Raw genomic sequence first — 19,234 nt, 5'->3', positions numbered from 1 at the left:
TACGATTTTGCCATTGGCACTTATAACAAAATGCGATATACAGTATTTACTATCATAGATTTTGTAATCTCAAAATTAAATTTATTAACAGTATATTTAGTCTAGTATTCTTCTATAATTCTTACTATATCATCAAGTGAATCCATATAAAATGAAGGAATCCCGCTTTCTGTTTCCTTATCTTTGTCTTCCTTCGAAAGCAAGTGTTCAAAGGCTTCCTTTTTAGTGCCACCAGTGAAAACAAGTAAGGTCCCCTTTCCAGAGCCTAAGTTTCCGTCATTCCCAAATTTGATATCCGTATACAAGGTGTCACCTATCATTAATGTCCTTTGGCGATCAAAGCCTCTACTTTTAAGAATTGTATCTAGAAAAACGGTACTTGGCTTCCCAATATTCTCTGCGACTCTGTCGGCTGCATATTCCATGAACTTAACTACGCATCCGCCCGCTGGAAGAGTTAATCCATGCGGTCCAGGATAAGAGCGATCAATATTTGCTCCAATAAAAGGAAGAGACTTGTTTTCGTGGAGCAAATACAATAAGGTCAGAGATATTCTCATATAGTTTAAGTCTTTAGTAGAACCCACCACGACTGCTTTCACTTCCGGATCAATTGAAAGTAATTCGTTACTAGTGTCAAAAGGGACATCTAATCGCTTGTCTGTTCCCCCTAATGGTACATATCCAAGCTCTTTTAATTCTATCTCTATACCTTTCTCTCCAAGAATCCAAATTTTAGAGCCTTTTGGTAATTTCAAAACATCTCTCACATATAGGGCAATTGCATAGCTCGTTGGATAGATATTATCCAACCCCACATCATTAACTCCTAAGGATTGAAACTTTGAGACATAATCGAGACGTGACTTAGAGGAATTATTCGTAATGAAGATGCAGTTCTTCTTCATCGATTTCAAATAATTTAACGTTCCTAAAACACCGGGAATTAGCTTATTGTCTAACCAAATTACACCATCACAATCGAAGAGGAAATTATCATTGTTTTGGATAAGATCCAATACTAGCTTCTTATTAGAAACTTTAATGGGATGCCTAACCATGAAACACTAAGATCTATCTATCCAATTCAAATCTTGAAATATTTCCAGCCTAATTAACTACACGCGAAACGTACACACACTATCCATAATCATTAATTAATGAGTTCATAAATATTATTAGCTGCTAATTATAAGGCAATCAGGAAAGTTACACGAGTTATTGCTTTCCATAATATTGTTATCCATTTCTCTGTATCTTTAAAATCACGATCTTCTATCGCCTCTTGTAATCCAGGTAGTGCTTGTCCTTCATAGCCCGTGTATCTCCCACTGCTATAAACTATATGTTTGAACCAAGACCTGTCATTGAGACCACCATCATAAAGGAAATTTCTCTCCAAGAATTTCAATTGTCTATTTCTAAGCAGTAGCCTGGCATAGAGCTTTATTTTTTTCCAGAAAGACTCAGCTTTATCTAATTCATGCTGCAACTCCCTAGAATCTTCATCAAATTTAACTGCATGAGCATGAAAGTTGTTGATCGTGTGGTTAGTGAAATTCACAAGATATTCCAATGTAACCTTAAACTTGCGGCTTCTGTGATTCATATATTTCTTGTTTTTCATCATGGCCATATCTGAGCTTGAAAACAACAGTATCCAATTACTAAATTCTTGAAAGAAATCTGTGGAAGTTGCTGAATAGAGTGATTCTACTTCATTTATCGCAACATTTTCAATATCATCAAAATTAGTGATGGTAATGTTCTTTTTGAACCACTTTTTTGGTATCCCTTTTACCGCTGAGTTGAAGTGATCTTGAATTGCAGCTGAATAATTACTGACATTAAATTTTATGACTTCATGATCAGCCAATCTTAGCGTTATAAGTCCGAGAAACTTACTCATAGTATTATGGTATTTGAATTCAGGATCCACGAATTTTTCCATCCAATGAAACAGGTCATAGTTTGAATGGTAGTGATAAACAGGATCAATTCCATTAGCCGACGCGAACGACATATCGAAAGAAGGTATACCTAGATGCTCCAAAAAGGCAGTATAATCAGACCCACTACCTAATATCAGGATATTACCTCTCAGAGGACCATTAATAAAATGGTCATATAGTGTTCCTCCCTTAGGATATTCAACGTCTTTGGCTACCGATATTAAAATGTCATTTAAAACAGGAGACGACAGCATAACTAAGTTAGTACCGCTAACGGCACTATCCAAATTTAAATAAGCAACAACATCTCTTTGAAGTTCTTTAGACACATCTTCCGCCCATTCAGTCAGCCCAACAAGGCCAACTTCCTCGGCATCAAACAGGGCAAATATTATTGTTCTTAATGGCTTCCATCCACTTTCTTGTAGAACACCCATAGCTCTTATAATTTCTAGCATGGCTGATGATCCTGAGTTCGGATCACCAGCTGATCCAGCCCAGGCATCTCGATGATTTCCCACAATGACAACTTCGTTGTCAATTGAACCTTTGATTTTTCCAAATACATTCCAAATTGGAGTGATGTTGTAGAACTGATCATTATACAAGTTAATCGTAAGATGTTTGGGCGATGGGCCAACAGAATAATCATAACCAGATAATCCTCCAACCCAAGATTGTCCAAGAGTTCTAGAGTTTAAACCAGTACCGTTTAGATGTGACAAAATAGGTAAAATGTCCCGATAACTTACAGGCAAACTTGGAATTCTGGGGATCGTATCATGAGGATCTTTCCTTGGAACATCAGGCGAGTTCGAGGAATATCCAGGTGTCGTAGGATCACCAGGACCATAGCTTAAATACAAGACACTCCCTCTTTGGACAGAACTTTCATGTCTCGCGGGACCCTTAGGATATTGTTCATATCCATTGGCTGCAGTAAATTCCCCGTCGTCACCGGGATCTGAATAGATCAATACGCCAGAACAACCGTGCTCTTGAGCAAATTTTACCTTTAAGCCTCTATAAATGCCGCCGTATCTAACAATCCCTATTTTACCTTTCATATCTACGCCTAACTCTTCCAACTTCTGAAAGTCTTCTTTAAAGCCATAATTGGCATAAAAGAATCGTCCAGTCACATTACCACTAGCAGAATATCCGTGAAATGTAGGAACTGTCTTACCTTTCTTAGTCTGCAAATCCTCTGCTATTTCATCTTCTTCCAATGATGCCGAGAACTTCACTTTATTATTAGTAAGTAAATGTAAGCCATGCTCTTTAGGAAAGTTCAAATAAGCATAATATGTCTTTATTTCTGCTTCTAAGCCAAAGCTATCAAATGTTTCAGCCGTCCACCTTGCAAGCTCATAATTTGTCCCTGCTAAGTGAGGCTTGGATGTATACTCCTCTAGCCAGTCTCTGGATAAATTCGTCTCATTTAAAACTTTAGAAAAGATGTCTTCTGCCACTGTCTTGCTGATGTGGCTATTATCTCTCAAGATGATCAATTTCTTTAAATATTCATTGCTAAAAATGCTACTGCCGTGTTTGTTGATTGTATGTGGAATAAATTGCAATGCTAAAACCCCGATTATACAAATAAACAAGAATCTTACGATTAAGCTTCGCTGGAGCCTTCGTGGAAATTTCTGTACGGATATATTAGAAAGTAAATAGGAAGATTCATTCAGCATTTTATTTTGTTATATGTCTTCAACAATTGATCTTATTAGACCCCTTTATCGTTATCAAATCACTTAATTTTTGAGATACTGATCCAAAGTCACATGAGCATGTACATATAAAACAAAAAAAACCATGAGGGACATACTAAACTTGAAACTTTTGTCTGCAAGATAATATTAAGCTACTCATCGTTTATGTTCCTTCAAGTTTGTTATTAATCTAATAGGCGTACCGAACAAGTAAAATGGGATTGGAACGGACAAAAGTGGTGGAAAATGAGCTGCGAGTTGACCTGAATCCAGTAGCAGAGTCTGAAGCAGAACCTCAAATTTCCCAAGCTGAGCCTATAGAACATAAAAAATCCAGAAAAAAGCAGACAGATGAAGAATATTTAGCTCAGAAGCGTCAGTTTTTTGAAGAGGGCCCCACGATAAATAGCGACAATTGGTTATTAGATGAAGAGGTTCTAAAGAGATCAAATAACCTTAAGAAGAGCGACAGGGTAAAACTTTTGAATGCTTGTGAGAGGGCATACTACTTGAAAGACTACATCAAATGCCTAGAATTGGTGAAGATTGCAGAAAAGGTATTTGGCGTTGAATTAGACGATGATGAGAAGCTGAAGTTGAAAGAAGATTTTGAGACCTCTGGTAAGAAGGTTAAGAAGAGTGCTAAAATTGAGAAACACATAATAGAATTGATAAATATTAAGGAGCATGCTCAAAAAAAGTTGCAAACTTGAAAGTGAAGATAATGTATAAATGTACGTGAATAGACCTGATTTAATAGATGTATTAAATATTCCTTTTAAGAAAGATTCTTACTTCAACGAAGCTCACCATTCTTTTTTTATATACTGACTCTTCGTACTCCTCTTCTCCGTTTTCATCGTCCACCTCGAATTCATCAAGCACCTCAACACTTCCAGTCAAGATATCAATCCTGTAACCTAACTCATCTTGAAAATTGAGCCCTATCGAAAGGGTTTTCTCTATCGCTCGCCCCATTCCTTTCACGGATATATATTTCACTTTCTTATACTCTCCATTGCAATATTTCTTATTCGATGTTGAAGTTTTATCAAACTTGTCAAGAGCCTTTCGTATTCTTTTTAGTGCAGCGACATATGGAGTAGAAGTCTTAATCAAAATCTGAGTTTCATGTTCAACGACCAGCTTTATCGGCACCAAAGGCGCATGCTTTATTTGTCGTCCCTTTATTCTTCTGGACTTCAATACATCCTTTTCATTCATATTTTCATAAAATATAATTTTGATCGGTATGATTTTTCTAATTCTCAATAAATTCTCATATCATCTTCACCCTCCAAGAAGTTATATCAGAGATATACAACTAAATCGACACCTATAAACGAAGTCTAAGATATTTTCCCCAAGAATAGACCTTTTAAAGACCTTGCTGTATTTTCAAACGGAGAGACCATCAGAATTGCGCTTTTGACGCGTGTAATACCGATTATAATTGATAATATGACATCGTTTGAACCCGCTTATAGCTATGCAACACCCCAAGCAACACCTCGAAGACATAAGAGAAAAGTCGATGATATTCCCAAGGGTGATGAAATTTCCTATCATAAAAGACGCCAGGAACATAAATTACACTCAGAGATTCATAATCATACTATTGCATTGTTAATGAATTCCCTGAAGAGTTTGAGCGAACAGAAAAACAGATCAAAATTACAAGAATCTCCTAGCAATCATGATATCCTTGAGGAAACCGGAGATAAAGAATTCACTTACAAACAAAATCCCTATTGGCCAGTCATATCGAAAGAGAAACGAATATAAATAATTGCAACCAAAAGTCAATATTGATAGATTTCTTTTCTTATATTTCTGTAATACTATAGGATTACTGGAGTTAAACTACTTAAATTATGAAAGTATAAAATGCTTATTGCGCTAAACGCAGCGCTCTCTTGCTTTTCTTTTTGTTTGTAAGCAATACCTTTTGCTTCTTTTCTTCGACCTCTGATTCACTCTCCATTTCTTCATCCTCGCTAATCATATCCTCGGAAGCAACTTCTTCTTCAATGTCCATTGAGGCTTCCTTGGCTGCCTTCTTTTCTGCCTTTCTCTTTAATTCAACTTCCCTCATTCTCAACAACTCAGGATTCCTTTCGACCAATTTCTTATCTGCATCTAACTTCTTCTCCTTATTTCCTCTCATTCTATTCTTGTAGAATGCTCTTTCTCTCTTTGTTCTGATTTCCTCTACTCTCGCCATTGCTTTCAAGGTTGTTGCAACCAAATCTCTGTTATATCTAACTGGTACATTTCTCCTAGCACCAAATGTTAACGTCGAGTCGACTACTAATTCCTTCCCTGCTGCCTTTCTGAATGCCTTTGTCCACCTTAATTTACGTGGATTTCTTCTCTGTTTAAATGCCTTATGACATTTGGAACGGCAAAATCTGAATTCTTTGGCATCATTTCTTACGAACATAATCCCATGCAAAGGATATACTGGTGATGAGCAGAAATGACAAGTGTAAACTCTCATTCTCTATTTTATTTGATAAAGGCAGATCAATGTCAGATATATTCTTGGGCTAAAACGGAAAAGCTTCGACTAAATCAAATGCACTGGGTTTAGTAAGTTAGTATTAGTTCAAAGAAACCTTGCACTGTGATCTGAAAACTTTGACTAAAGTTTTGTTTTATATTTTGCCTTGTAAGAATACCTATTTTGTATCAAGATTTTAAGATGAGATGGTCCTTTTGAGAAAGAAAAAAAAAAAAAAATTTAAAATAAAAACGCCTCATTTCATGCGGCTTCTGCTCTCTTTTCTTCAAAAAGTAATTACGCTCTAGAAAATCATAGAATCAGTCAACACTCTATTAGTTTACGCCATCGTTTCTCAAAGTAAGCTTTTTACAAGCATATAGTTACTAGTAATGGCGCCCACAAACATGGAAGTGCCAACTTTGTCTATACCCGGAGAGCAGTCAAATCAGAGGATAGGTGCCCAACCTCAGCAACAATATAGTGGCCATCTTAAAAGAAAAGAAGCACAAGAGGGCTCTGTGGAATGGTATTTCGATCAGGGGTTTGCTTGGATGTCTAACCATCCATGGATGACGGGAATAGGGGCATTCGGGATTGTGTATTTTGCTGCTGGGTTCGTCAAGTCGAAGCAGCCCGGCTTAAATGGTAAAGCCTTCATCAAAGGAGGTTTTGGTCACAAAATGTCTGCTAAGGAAGCATTACAGATCCTTAACTTAAAAGAAACAACTTTGTCGAAGTCAAAGTTGAAAGAGCAACATAGAAAGCTAATGATGGCAAACCATCCGGATAAAGGTGGTTCTTCATTTTTGGCCACTAAAGTAAACGAGGCAAAAGATTTCTTAGAGAAAAGAGGCGGATTAAAGAAGTAAGATCTGTTACAACTACTATAAGTTGATTAAAAATTCTCGAGGATAACTATTCTTCCCTTACAAGCGGAATAAATCAATAGTGTAAACTCTTCTAGTCTTTTCCATTAATGATCCGAAGCGAGCTCTCTTCGTTTAAGATTTCTATTAAAGCTACAACGTAGTCAAAACTTCGTTTGATGCATATCTGTGTATATATATATAACGGGCTTAATTTAGTTTAGCGTTGTACCAATCCTGGATGGTCGTGTAAAAGTGTCATGTGGTCCTCGAACACCGATCTCTGTCCTCGTAGCTTAATGTTAAGTAAACATTCCTTTCTTTCACCGTAAAGCCATTGGCCCTGCAATTGACTTATTCATAGAAAGGAGGAAGGGTTTTAATAGAGGGTTTCGAAATATGACTACCTATGAGAAGATAGTCAAGGGGGCGACCAAAGTAAAGGTTGCTCCGCCGAAGCCAAAATACATTGAGCCAATACTCATGGCTACACTGATTGATCATGCAGTTGAATCTGAAAATTTCAATACAATTATGAAGACCATTAGAGTTAGACTTCAAGATAATGCGTGGTCCGTTGTGTACAAGCTGTTGATTGTTATTCATATTATGATAAGAGAAGGCGACAGGGAGGTAACATTACGGTATTTGGCGAATCAAGCTCCGGAGATGCTTAACTTGTCGTCATCTAGTATCCTAAGGAATCACAATAATAATCCAGACGTTCGATTTATTATTAAGTATGCCAAGTACTTACAGTCCAGAGTGAAACAATATGACGCAACTGGTATTGATTATGTGAGAGATGAACGTTCGAATAATACTACAACTCAGAATGGCGGAAGGTTGCGTAAATTGTCAATTGATAAGGGCTTATTAAGGGAGTGTGAAAGTGTACAGAAGCAAATTGATGCACTCTTAAAAAACAACTTCATAGAAAATGAAATTAATAATGACATTGTTTTAACTTCATTTCGATTATTAGTTAATGATTTGTTGGCTCTATTTCAAGAACTAAACGAAGGTGTTATTAATATTTTAGAGCATTATTTCGAAATGTTTCGTCTTGACGCAGAGAGAGCATTGAAAATTTACAAAAAGTTCGTTGATCAAACAAGATATGTCATTGATTACTTAAGAGTGGCTAAGCATCTCGAGCATTCCACTAAATTGCATGTTCCCACTATTAAACACGCTCCCACAGCATTGACTTCTTCTTTGGAAGAATATTTAGATGACCCCAATTTTGAGCAGAACAGAGAACAATATCTATTAGATAGGGGTAAATCAACATATCGAAACCTGGAAGGATCTGCATTGAAAAATGATATTTCAATGGTACAGAATCCACATATACTTGAACAACAAAGACAACAACAGGAACAACAAGAACAACAACAGCAACAACAGCAACAACAGCAGCAACTCTTACAGCAACAACAACAGCAACAACAACAGCAGCAGCAACAGCAGCAGCAGCAGCAGCAACAACAACAACAACAGCAACAACAGCAACTATTACAACAACAACAGCAGGAACAATTCTTGCAGCAGCAGTTACTTCAACAACAGCAAACACAACAACAACAACTACAACAATCACATCCCAATGACTTGACAAGATCAAATACTTTAATAGTTCAGCAATCTACGTACAATCCCTGGCTGCAGAATCTTCAACCTCAGGCTCAGGCTCAGGCTCAGGGACAGTATCAATTAAATAATAACATCCCTTACCAACACACTGGTTATAATCAACAGTTACTGGGAAACGGAAACCAGCTATTTGCAAATGCAACCGGTAATGTTACACTGAATAATCTTCAAAATTCACATTTATCTCAGCAGGGTTCAGCTCAACATGTAAACCCTGCTTTTACGGGTGCAGGCTTCGGCGGTTATGGTCCACAACAAGTGACCGGCTCGAATCCATTTTTGCAAAATTCTTCTTTAAGTGAGCTGTCACGCAATACTCAGCAAACCTATCAACCAAGTCAGCCGATATCGCAGGTGCCGATTCAAAGAAATGATACGAATCCGTTTGCACGATTTACATCTGTATCTGAGCCGCATTCAAATTCCGCTAACATGACAGGAAGTAATCCTTTTGCGAATACGAGATTCGCACCTTCTAGTAATACTACTGCTTTTACATTTGGCGGACCAGATAAGAGACCTGAACCGATCTCTGCGACAGCTACGGGCTCGAATCCTTTTAAAGTTTCTCAAACTACAACAAATCTTTTTGATAGGGTAGCTCAACAAAATAGTAAATCACAGCCCTTGCAAAGGCAGGTTACAGCGGGTGGACTAGAATTGATGCCAACCATTCCTGTCTTTTCTGATACTCAGCGCCAGGCGCAAAAAGAATACTATTTGAATAAGGCGGGATCCGAGATACAACTGCAAATGACAGGATTGCAATCTCAAATTCCGTCTCAACAAGTTGGGCCTCATTCTCAGCAATACCAGCAATACCAGCAAACTGGAAGTTTCGTTCAGCAGCCTACTCATCAGCTTCAGCAGATGTATAATACGGGTTATGATGGCCCCAGCCTAATTTAGGCTACACTCTTAATCACCATTTTTAGCATTTGTATTTAGATGACTACAAACTATATTTGATCTGAAAGAACGAATCCCTTAACAACTACGGCTCAAGATTGCCAGAGTTCCTTATCATATCCTTCAGTAACTTTTGTATCCTCTCCGTAAACCTGCTGCCACTTATTAAATCCTCCTTTTAATAACCACACGTTAAGATCTTCAAAATATTGCACCTCGTCTGGATCTATAGTATCTTCCAAAGATCTCAAGAATTTTAAGGCAGAAGACGGTCCTCTACTCTGAGAGAGAGCACAATGAAATACCACGTCATCTATGTGGTTATTATAGAGCCTCTGTTTGAGCTCAGGCAATTGACTTTCAAAGTCCCCAGCTGGGTAATGATAGCAACCTTTTAAGTGTCCTCCTACGTAGTCTGAATCCCTTACATCTACCACAGCAAACCTTCCTTTGCCACTGATTGAGCCTTTATCAAACCAAGATCTAAGAGTAGCTCCTGTGAGCATTTTAAGATCTGAAAATGTATATGTTTTCGACATCTCTGTTCACTATCACAGCATAATAGCAGCATTTTCGTAGATTTGAGTCTCTATACTGATAATGCATATTTCGCACTTTGTACAAAGCACGTGCTTTTAGGTCTCTCTGTTGTGTTTCCTACGATACTTGAAGAAGCAAACAAAGAAGTGGGAAGCAACTTCAAAGATCCTAGTTTAGTAAGGAGGTATCAGAACCTCAAAAAAGTATTGCAAGGTTAATAATAGGAAGAATCGCATCAAAAGTATCCGGTGTTTAGTTGCGGCCCTTAAACTTTTTTCTTTGATTTAGTATTCAGGCTCGCTTGTGACACAACGAAAAGCATCTCTCGAGTAAACGTACAATATACTAGAATTACTTAATAGCAGTTAAGTGGAAGTGGTATATATTGAAGACAATGGCTTCCTCGGCAAAGGTTGGAGCAGAATCAGAAAATGAAGGTAGCAGTCCGCTTCCTAGGAGTATTTCGGTAGATTCCATTGCACCTAAGTTAACATCTCTTTTCAAAAGAAATAGGAAGAGAAAGATTGATGAGTCGGCGGAATCAACTCCGGGTCCATCTGATAGCGAAAATGAAGCTAACGAACAGGAGTCTAAGAAAAGAAAGGTTTTGACCGAAGAACAGAAGAAATTTGACGAGGAAGAAGCAAAGAGAGATGCAGCGTTGCCAGAGAACCTTAGAAAGTTCAGACCAAAAGGCTTTGGATTCAACTTACCACCCAAAGACAGACCAATTAGGATATATGCGGATGGAGTATTTGATCTCTTCCATTTGGGCCACATGAAGCAATTGGAGCAGGCTAAGAAATCTTTTCCCAATGTGGAACTAGTCTGCGGTGTTGCTACGGATGTTGATACTCACAAGAGAAAGGGAATGACTGTCCTCACAGACAAGCAAAGGATGGAGACTTTGAAACACTGTAAATGGGTCGATGAGGTTGTTTCTGCCCCTTGGATTGTGACTCCCGAGTTTTTGAAGGAACATAGAATCGATTATGTTGCTCATGATGATTTACCATATGCTTCCCTGGACTCAGATGATATATACAAACCAATCAAAGAGAGGGGAATGTTCATGACAACACAGAGGACAGAGGGTATCTCAACGTCTGACATTATCACGAAGATTATCAGAGATTATGATAAATATTTGATGAGGAACTTTTCCCGAGGTGCTACTCGAAAGGAGCTCAATGTTAGTTGGTTTAAGAAAAACGAATTAGAGTTTAAAAAGCAAATCAATGACTTTCGGGGATATTGGATGAAGAATAAGGCTAACATTAACAATGTTTCAAGAGACTTGTATTTTGAAGTCAGGGAATACATGAGAGGAAAAAGATCTGAATTGTCCTCTCTTTTGGATAATGTAAGCAACTATAGTAGTCTGCCTAGCGACTATGAAGACAATACTTCCAAAGCAAGCTCACCTTTGACAGATTTTGCTTCCAAGTATGTGGGCAACGCAAATAAAGATATGCATCCAAACAAGTCATTGCTAGCAAACGTTAAAGACTGGATCAAAGGAGACGACTCGAATGATGAATATTCCACTAATGATGAACATGAGTCAAAGAAAATTTCAAACCTGCTGGTAGTTTCGACTCCAGACGCTCCAGATTCTGAGTCTGACAAGTCTTCAAAGCTGGTTTCTAAGGGTTCTCAAGTGAAAGATATTGAAAAAACAAAAAAAGGTGATGTCAGGAAGTCACGAAGGACGAGCAAAAAGGCGAAAACGGCTTCTTGAATATTTTACATAGCTAATATTTATGTCATATAACCTTCTATTATGTGGGCACTTTTATAAATCGATTTGATAATTGAGCGAGTATTTAACGTGCACGTAAACACTCAATGTTTGATTCCAAGGTAAACTTTTTCGAGATTTTGGTCTGCATTTTCCATTCGAACCACTAAACTGAAGAAAGTTGAAAAGAAGATGAAGGAGAAGGGTATTGAAATAGAAAACTTCAATACATTGCTACCTTTAGATCAGCTTAAAGCTCAAATAAAACTTCGCCAGGAAGAATTACTTCAACAACAAAGAGAGTTGGCAATACAAGATCCTCTCTCTAATTCTTTGATTGGTAACTCAACTACCGCTTGGAGCTTCACCCAAGGTCTTGTTATAGGACAATTGAGTGTTATCTTGGTTGTGATAATTTTTATTAAGTTTTTTGTGTTCGCTGAGTCGTCTGCTACGACGTCTGTCAAAGATGCCTCCGGAGTAGTAGTAAGAAGAGATAAGAAAAGCTCCGATGATGACAATTACAATGATTCAGATAGTGATGATGCTGTGAAAATAAGAAATTCGAAGCTTAATACGATTTTAGAAAAAACGTACTACGACGTAAATAATCATGCCTCCGAATCTTTAGATTGGTTCAATGTTTTAATTGCACAAACGATATCACAAGTAAGAAATGAAGCATTATTATCGGATAATATATACTATTCATTAAATCAATTTTTGGCTAAACTGGACCTACCAGAATATTTGGATAGAATACAACTCACAGAAATCGATATTGGTGATGATTTCCCTATATTCTCAAATTGTCGCATAAAGCATAGTGCTGATGGCTCAGGAAGACTTGAGGCGCAAATAGACGTCGATTTATCCGATTCTCTTACATTGGGGATTGAGACAAGGCTATTGCTAAATCATCCTCGTCCTTTGACTGCCGTTTTACCGGTTGAATTATCTGTTACAATAGTAAGGATATCTGGGTGCATCACTGTTTCTTTAGTTAATACCAATGATCATGAGTTCATTGATAACAACTCACTGTCAGAGAATGGAAGTAGCTCATCTTCAAACGAATTTGATCAAACTAGCTCTTCAAGGTGTACAGAGCCAGGAAATTTGAATGCTCAAGAACAAACAAGCACAGCATTAATGTTTTCATTTGCACCTGACTTCAGATTAGAATTCACAGTAAAGTCCCTTATTGGCTCAAGGGCTAAACTACAAAATGTTCCTAAGATTTCTTCTCTTGTTGAAAGCAAGTTGAGAGCATGGTTTACAGAGAGGTGTGTTGAGCCGAGGTTTCAAATGATTAAACTACCTTCGCTATGGCCGAGAAGCAGAAACACCCGAGAATCGACTGCTTCTCACAAAGGAAATCATAATAATTTGAGCGATCTGATATAAATCTATGTTGCTATGCAAATATATGAGCGGTATAATAAGGTATGAGCCTACAATCTTAATATGTAAATAGAACACTTTTTACCAAAATGAACGACCTCCTTTATATATCTATCACATTCTTTTCTTTACTTCCTTCATTTACTTTGAGCAAGGCTAGGCCATTATCGATATATTTAATATTCTTTGCTCGCCCTTACACCACCTCAGACCCTTCTTCACCTTTCTCTTCATCAACATCTACATTATCGTCACCTTTTATATCTCCTTCCAAATATGGATACCCATCATCTTCCTCTTCTTCTTCTTCTTCTTCTTCTTCATAGTCTTCTACTTCTCCTTCGTCTTCGTCGTCGTCGTCGTCTTCTTCTTCTTCTTCTTCTTCATCGTCTTCATCGTCTTCATCGTCTTCATCGTCTTCATCGTCTTCTTCTTCTTCTTCTTCTTCTTCTTCTTCTTCTTCTTCTTCTTCATCGTCTTCTTCATCTTCCTCATCTTCCTCATCTTCCTCATCCGAAGATTCTTTCGTACCAAAAAATTCATCCAAACTTTGCAATTTATAACTTTTTTTCGGTACTACATTGCCACCAATATTACTATTAAATTGCTGAGAAGAAACGCTGTGTTGCGATGGCCCTGTAGGTGGAGATGGTGTGCTCCCAGAGGAAGATAAGAATGATAAACCATGAGTGCTTAAATTATTTTGCTTCACAGGAGCCTCTTTCCTTATACTAGAGGGAGGGAGACTATTAGGTTCACCTCTTTCCACTGAAATGAGATATTCAAGAATAATTTGGTTAGGATACCCTCCTGAAAAAATTTGATTAATGGAAAGAGAAGGTACTGGCTTGGGGACTTGCAAAAAAAGAGATGCGAGCTGGTATTGCTCCTTTCCTGTGCAAAAAAGGGTATTCAACATTCTGGCCCTATCTCTTGTGTCATAGCTTCTATCATATTTAGATAGATGTAGAACATGTTGAAACATTTTGAAAATCCTATTTTCTTCAAAGTTCCTCTGTTCATATCCTTCATCAAAAGCTTTCATTTTATCTAGTTCGTAGGATATACACTTAGCCGCAAGGATCAAGATTTGGTATCTCACATCATCTGATTCCTCTGAAAATCCATTTATGAGCTGCCTTAAGACATCAGGGCCAATAGTATTGTCAACTGAACTGGTGAATTCTCCTATCATCCAGATTATGCTAGCTTTCGCATTTTCTTCTAAAACAAAGCTTTCATCTTGTAATACAAGAGACATTTTAAATATGGTTCTGATTATATCATGCTCTGCCCCTACACTGTCTCCAATAAAGTTCCTCTTTTCTTGTATTAAGTATCTGATGACCGTTAATAATTCACTTAACAAGCTCCCTCTTAATATTGTAACATGTTTTAGGCACCACCTCAAAATTTTTTTATTCCATTCTGGTGATATCTGTGAACAGTGCCCAATGGCTTTTATAGATATAATCGCAATTTTCTCATCTTCTAGACCATTCAAAGAATAAAACTTTAATTCTTCGAAGATGAACAGAATAGTGTTGATATCAGCTAAAGATGATAAAATTCCTAGCTTAGTTTCTGCAACTTGAAATGAATCGGAAGGATAAACGAAAAAATTTCTATAATAAGGACCAAAAATTGTAGGGTTCTCAGACGAAATCGATAAGATTACTTGTAAAGCGAGAAGCGAATTCTGATTACTAGTGGCTGAGACTGCAATCCTGAGCAAAGCATTAGGCATCAGGAACTTTTCAAAAATCAATGGAGGCATGAGCGAATGAATGGCTCGAGATGTACCGATTAAAACAGCGTCAGAATCAGAGTAGGCCATTAGCTCTAATGAGTCAACGAAAAGTTTGAGATCTTCATCCATTACAGTTTCATATTCATGGAAGTGATAATGAGAATATGAATCTGGAATATCTATCATTTGGCCGCTCTCATCTTTCGCTTTCACTTTGGCTCGTGGCAAAAACGTTCTTGAATAGTCTGTCAAGATCTCTATCGTGAAAACCTGTGCCCATTCGTCCATTGACTCCAATAATGTACAAAATCGACGAAAGTTTCCATGTATTGGGCGCCATCTCTGTGTTTTTGACGAAATGTTATTCCTTATCTTATAGTATGCCTTGATAGCAGAACTGACAACAAAAACATCACTATCAGTTAACAAAAGTTCGAGATAACTGAAAAGCTGTTTTTTCTCGGAGGTTGCTACGTCAAATACCTTAGCTATTGCGATTGCAGTAGATCCTCTCACTAGAGGAGAAGGATCCCCAATTGTCCGTTTGATGCAAAGTGAAACGATTGGTAGAATAGATGAAATTCGAATTCCAGCTAATGTCTTGATAGAATTGGCTCGCTTCAATGGAACCTTTTCATTAAGCGACCTTTGAATTGAATTTATAGATAAAAGAGCAGTGTCAGGTTCTATCTCAGCAAATCTTGTTAAATAGATTGAAACTAAATTTTTTACTTTCAGATCTGTAGACGTAATATTTTTCACAACATCTGTGAAATAAGGGACAGCATCTTCTCCTCTCGCTACTAATGATATTACGCATCTCATGCCATTCAATACATCTCTGTCTGACCTAGAACTCAACAATTTAGATATCTCTTGGGGCCTCAGAGCACTAGGAGTATCCGTCAATCTTGATGAGGCCGAAACAGCAGCTTCTATTGTCAAGTCCTTAGCAGACTCGAGCATAGAAGACAACTTTGCAAGTGAATCTGCCATTGCTGCGTCCTTACCTTGTATAAGTTAGATTAATTGGCACTATAAAAATAAAGTTCACATCAAAATGATTTCCTCAATTGCCTAATAGAGAAGTATGTATATAAATTAGTAAACTAAATTTGAATCAAATATTTACGTTGTATTGTTGGTGTTTCTTCTTTTATGAAGCTTATTAGTAGCAGATTTGAGTCTTTTTCCAATTCCAATATCTTTCTTAGTTTGGATATACTCTTGAGGGAAAAATTCGCTAATTGTTGACTGTGTGCCTTCAGTTTTCTTACGATTTATGTCTCTAATCAAAGGTATCATTACTTCATCAACTTTTGACTGTGACCACCTTAGATTGTACATGAGAAAAGACCTTATTTGGTCTAAACTAGGATACCCCCACTTGAATTGAGTTTTGTCATGATCGACTTCTGGTCTTTTATAAGCATCAAACACCACTTTATCTGGAAAGGCACCAGGTAAGAAAAGCTTTCCATTTTTAACACGCGTCAACAAATTCTTCTTCAAAGAAGATTCTTGCTTCTCAGAGCTTCTTCGAGACTTCGTATTCTGATCAAACCATAACTTAAATTTTTTTAGACTTCCAAATTCTGCAATAATTTCCATTGCAAGGACGGGACCAATACCTTTTATTCCTTCTGTGTAGTCACTCCCAAGAAGGAAAGCTAATTCAATAAGCTTGTCTTGAGTTAGTCCAATTTTGGCTTCAATATCTCTCAAAGTATAAAACTCAACATACTGCTTCTGATTAAACATATTCTTGTACACATTATCTCCACCGAACAAAAAACAGTCACTATCATCAGTAATTATCCCATCTACTAACTTGAGCCGCAAGAGTTCCGCACATTGAGCTTCCGCTTCCATAGGAGCAGTGATGTAAGGTATCCCAAATCTTTTGAGAAGTTCTTGGACGTCTCTTATCATTGTTTCAGTTACCTCGTCAGAGTCCCTTTTGGCCTTTTGAAGTTTCTCTTGTAGCAAATGTTCTTCTGTAATGCTTGTATTGATAGAAGATATTGATTTATCATAATTTTTCTTCATATCAGATCTGAAATTTTCATGCTCAGCTTCTTCATCGTTTAACTGTCGTACTAAGTTATTCTCGTCTTCTTCTTCAAAATCATATTCAAGAACAGCAGGTTTCCTTTGCCCGTTTTTTTCATTATCGTTCTTATCTACTTTCTCTTCTTCAGCTTTTGCAGAGAAAGATGCCTGCTTTTTAAAGGGTGCGATCTCTTGCACCTCGTCCGATTTATCGCTATTGAGTTCATCTTCCGAATTGAGCAACTCTCTTGCCTCGCTCCAAGACACAATCCCAGCATCTTCATCCTTTTGATACTTACTTGATACATGTTTCTTTGACTCAGGAAGGAAGGTATCTTCATGCGGATTTTCTGAGGAGGAAAAACCTTGGTTGAACCATGAGGGTAAGACATTATGAGCATCTTTCTTTTTTTCTGCGTCTTTATCGTCATCAGCCAATTGCTCTATCTCAATTATATCACTTTCCACTCTTCCGCTTTCTCGTTTGGAGATATCGGCATCTTCCTGCAGTTTATTATTTTCGTTCTGCTTTATTTCTGACATATCATCAGGATTCTCTTCTTGCAAAAGAAAAGATTTTCCAAAATTAGTATTTAAAAAGTCATTGGTATTTCCAATATTGGAAATTTTATCACTGGTGTTAGTTGATTTATTATTGTCTGAGGAGACGTTACTCGTTTCTTTAGCCCCTTGGTCTTGTTCCGCCTTGTTAGTTTTTTGATTCTTGGGACCAAAGTTCCAGTTGAGAGATTTTTCCTTTGCTAGCTCCTCTTCCTTTAGCTGTAAATCGAAATACTCTCTTTTAGAGTCTTCAATAGCTTTTTTTAAATCATTTCGTTCTTCTTCTTCAGCATTGATTGGCTCTTCCTCTCGATATTGATTATATATCGATTGTATCAATTCTTTTTGTATTTCATCGTCTCCACTATTTTCCAAAGGCACATCGTCGAATTCGACATCACTATCACCTTCTTTATCATCCTTCCAATCGACATAAGTTTTTGTATTCTTTTCTTCTCGATGACGTGCGATCATTTCACCATTTTCATCTAGCAATATTGGATCTTCCATAGTGGAGCTTTCGGAGCCCAACGATAAAGACCACCCATTCTCACTTCTAATTAATGCATACTTTTTATCTTTGTCCCCTGCTATTCTCTTTGTAGTATTACCGTCACTACCCATGCCACTGACATCCATTAGTCTTTGAGTATAGAAGTTTCTTTTTTGCACTTGCTGAATCTGAAATTTCGAGAAGTCCATGCTATTAGGGAATAACATTTCCAATTGGTCTTTGGAAAACCCCATTCTTAATCGAGATCTTAATCTTAGCTGAGACAATATCATGTACTGAGATGATAACGGTAATCGAGAAAATTCAGGGGATGCGGGATCCACAGAATCAATGTCAATTCCATCTACATAACCAAGATCATCCACAAAGTCATCAAATGAATTTTCTGGCATAATTCTTGAATCGTTGGAGGAAACCTTGAATGAGTTAATATCAGGTAGGTGGTATTCGTCTTTCTTTCTAAATAGGCTCTGTTCGTCATTTAGGCTTTCTCTATTTGTTTCAACGTGAGACGGATGCAAATTAGTCAAATCCTCTAAATAAACAGTTTCGTTATTATCTTTTCTACCCATAGTCTTTTCTGCTTCCCTTTGCACTTGAATAGCTAATAACTTCTGGGCTGTTTCAGCTGCGCTTTCCCGTTTTCCTTGTCTTCTCTCCCTTCGCTGATTTATTGTCTCTCTTTTCAAGGACGGTGCACCTCCATCAAACACAAATACCGGATAAATACCATGATACAATAGTTTACAGATCCTTCGAAAGAATCCCACAATGTGAGACTGAGGTAGCGAGTTGCCCTCACTATCTCTGACCGCTTTTAAAAATTGATAGATCCATATCGACGCATCAACCGCTAATCTCTTCCTAGATAAAGCTTCAAGTCTCACAGGCTTTGCTGTTGGTCCTATTATATCCCATAATGAGTTCACACCCATGCCACTGAATGCTCTTGCTTTAAGCCTTTGGCACACTGTTTGAATTTCGATATTGCGATTATGTAATTATATGATGAGTGCAAGACCCTTTTTGCGACTAAAAATTGCAGCTAGATCTAACCACAAATTC

The 19,234-nt window shown here is 37.4% G+C and overlaps 13 protein-coding genes across 13 annotated transcripts; 6 read left to right on the top strand and 7 right to left on the bottom strand.

Annotated features, from left to right (window-relative positions):
- Positions 1–101: 101 nt before the first annotated feature.
- On the bottom strand, positions 102–1,061 carry PRCAT00000395001 (uncharacterized protein; the record flags this gene model as incomplete). The annotated part of the gene is made up of 1 exon (XM_062953943.1): positions 102–1,061. One exon carries the CDS (start codon positions 1,059–1,061, stop codon positions 102–104), a length of 960 nt encoding a protein of 319 aa, XP_062807240.1.
- A 128-nt stretch (positions 1,062–1,189) lies between these two features.
- Positions 1,190–3,649, bottom strand: PRCAT00000394001 (M28 family metallopeptidase; the record flags this gene model as incomplete). Its single annotated transcript, XM_062953932.1, has 1 exon — positions 1,190–3,649. The coding sequence occupies one exon, from the start codon at positions 3,647–3,649 to the stop codon at positions 1,190–1,192; it is 2,460 nt and encodes an 819-aa protein (XP_062807239.1).
- A 236-nt stretch (positions 3,650–3,885) lies between these two features.
- Positions 3,886–4,383, top strand: PRCAT00000393001 (uncharacterized protein; the record flags this gene model as incomplete). The annotated part of the gene is made up of 1 exon (XM_062953921.1): positions 3,886–4,383. One exon carries the CDS (start codon positions 3,886–3,888, stop codon positions 4,381–4,383), a length of 498 nt encoding a protein of 165 aa, XP_062807238.1.
- Positions 4,384–4,435: 52 nt separating this feature from the next.
- PRCAT00000392001 (ribonuclease P/MRP protein subunit) lies at positions 4,436–4,894 on the bottom strand (the record flags this gene model as incomplete). The annotated part of the gene is made up of 1 exon (XM_062953910.1): positions 4,436–4,894. The coding sequence occupies one exon, from the start codon at positions 4,892–4,894 to the stop codon at positions 4,436–4,438; it is 459 nt and encodes a 152-aa protein (XP_062807237.1).
- Positions 4,895–5,131: 237 nt separating this feature from the next.
- Positions 5,132–5,455, top strand: PRCAT00000391001 (uncharacterized protein; the record flags this gene model as incomplete). Its single annotated transcript, XM_062953899.1, has 1 exon — positions 5,132–5,455. The coding sequence occupies one exon, from the start codon at positions 5,132–5,134 to the stop codon at positions 5,453–5,455; it is 324 nt and encodes a 107-aa protein (XP_062807236.1).
- Positions 5,456–5,561: 106 nt separating this feature from the next.
- On the bottom strand, positions 5,562–6,170 carry RLP24 (ATPase-activating ribosome biosynthesis protein; the record flags this gene model as incomplete). The annotated part of the gene is made up of 1 exon (XM_062953887.1): positions 5,562–6,170. The coding sequence occupies one exon, from the start codon at positions 6,168–6,170 to the stop codon at positions 5,562–5,564; it is 609 nt and encodes a 202-aa protein (XP_062807235.1).
- Positions 6,171–6,565: 395 nt separating this feature from the next.
- Positions 6,566–7,045, top strand: PAM18 (Pam18p; the record flags this gene model as incomplete). The annotated part of the gene is made up of 1 exon (XM_062953876.1): positions 6,566–7,045. One exon carries the CDS (start codon positions 6,566–6,568, stop codon positions 7,043–7,045), a length of 480 nt encoding a protein of 159 aa, XP_062807234.1.
- A 396-nt stretch (positions 7,046–7,441) lies between these two features.
- On the top strand, positions 7,442–9,607 carry PRCAT00000388001 (uncharacterized protein; the record flags this gene model as incomplete). Its single annotated transcript, XM_062953865.1, has 1 exon — positions 7,442–9,607. One exon carries the CDS (start codon positions 7,442–7,444, stop codon positions 9,605–9,607), a length of 2,166 nt encoding a protein of 721 aa, XP_062807233.1.
- A 92-nt stretch (positions 9,608–9,699) lies between these two features.
- PRCAT00000387001 (phosphatase) lies at positions 9,700–10,146 on the bottom strand (the record flags this gene model as incomplete). Its single annotated transcript, XM_062953854.1, has 1 exon — positions 9,700–10,146. The coding sequence occupies one exon, from the start codon at positions 10,144–10,146 to the stop codon at positions 9,700–9,702; it is 447 nt and encodes a 148-aa protein (XP_062807232.1).
- A 395-nt stretch (positions 10,147–10,541) lies between these two features.
- On the top strand, positions 10,542–11,888 carry PCT1 (choline-phosphate cytidylyltransferase; the record flags this gene model as incomplete). Its single annotated transcript, XM_062953843.1, has 1 exon — positions 10,542–11,888. One exon carries the CDS (start codon positions 10,542–10,544, stop codon positions 11,886–11,888), a length of 1,347 nt encoding a protein of 448 aa, XP_062807231.1.
- A 192-nt stretch (positions 11,889–12,080) lies between these two features.
- PRCAT00000385001 (ERMES complex subunit) lies at positions 12,081–13,295 on the top strand (the record flags this gene model as incomplete). The annotated part of the gene is made up of 1 exon (XM_062953832.1): positions 12,081–13,295. One exon carries the CDS (start codon positions 12,081–12,083, stop codon positions 13,293–13,295), a length of 1,215 nt encoding a protein of 404 aa, XP_062807230.1.
- A 193-nt stretch (positions 13,296–13,488) lies between these two features.
- Positions 13,489–16,038, bottom strand: PRCAT00000384001 (uncharacterized protein; the record flags this gene model as incomplete). Its single annotated transcript, XM_062953821.1, has 1 exon — positions 13,489–16,038. The coding sequence occupies one exon, from the start codon at positions 16,036–16,038 to the stop codon at positions 13,489–13,491; it is 2,550 nt and encodes an 849-aa protein (XP_062807229.1).
- A 132-nt stretch (positions 16,039–16,170) lies between these two features.
- Positions 16,171–19,104, bottom strand: RAD2 (ssDNA endodeoxyribonuclease; the record flags this gene model as incomplete). Its single annotated transcript, XM_062953810.1, has 1 exon — positions 16,171–19,104. One exon carries the CDS (start codon positions 19,102–19,104, stop codon positions 16,171–16,173), a length of 2,934 nt encoding a protein of 977 aa, XP_062807228.1.
- Between the last annotated feature and the right edge of the window lie 130 nt (positions 19,105–19,234).

The sequence above is a fragment of the Priceomyces carsonii genome, assembly GCF_900007245.1.
Source record: "Priceomyces carsonii strain CBS4050 genome assembly, scaffold: Debaryomyces_carsonii_scaffold_1, whole genome shotgun sequence".
In the NCBI taxonomy this organism is placed as follows: Eukaryota; Fungi; Ascomycota; class Pichiomycetes; order Serinales; family Debaryomycetaceae; genus Priceomyces; species Priceomyces carsonii.
The sequence above is the reverse complement of the archived record's forward strand: the minus strand, read 5'-3'. Positions and strand labels throughout refer to the sequence as shown.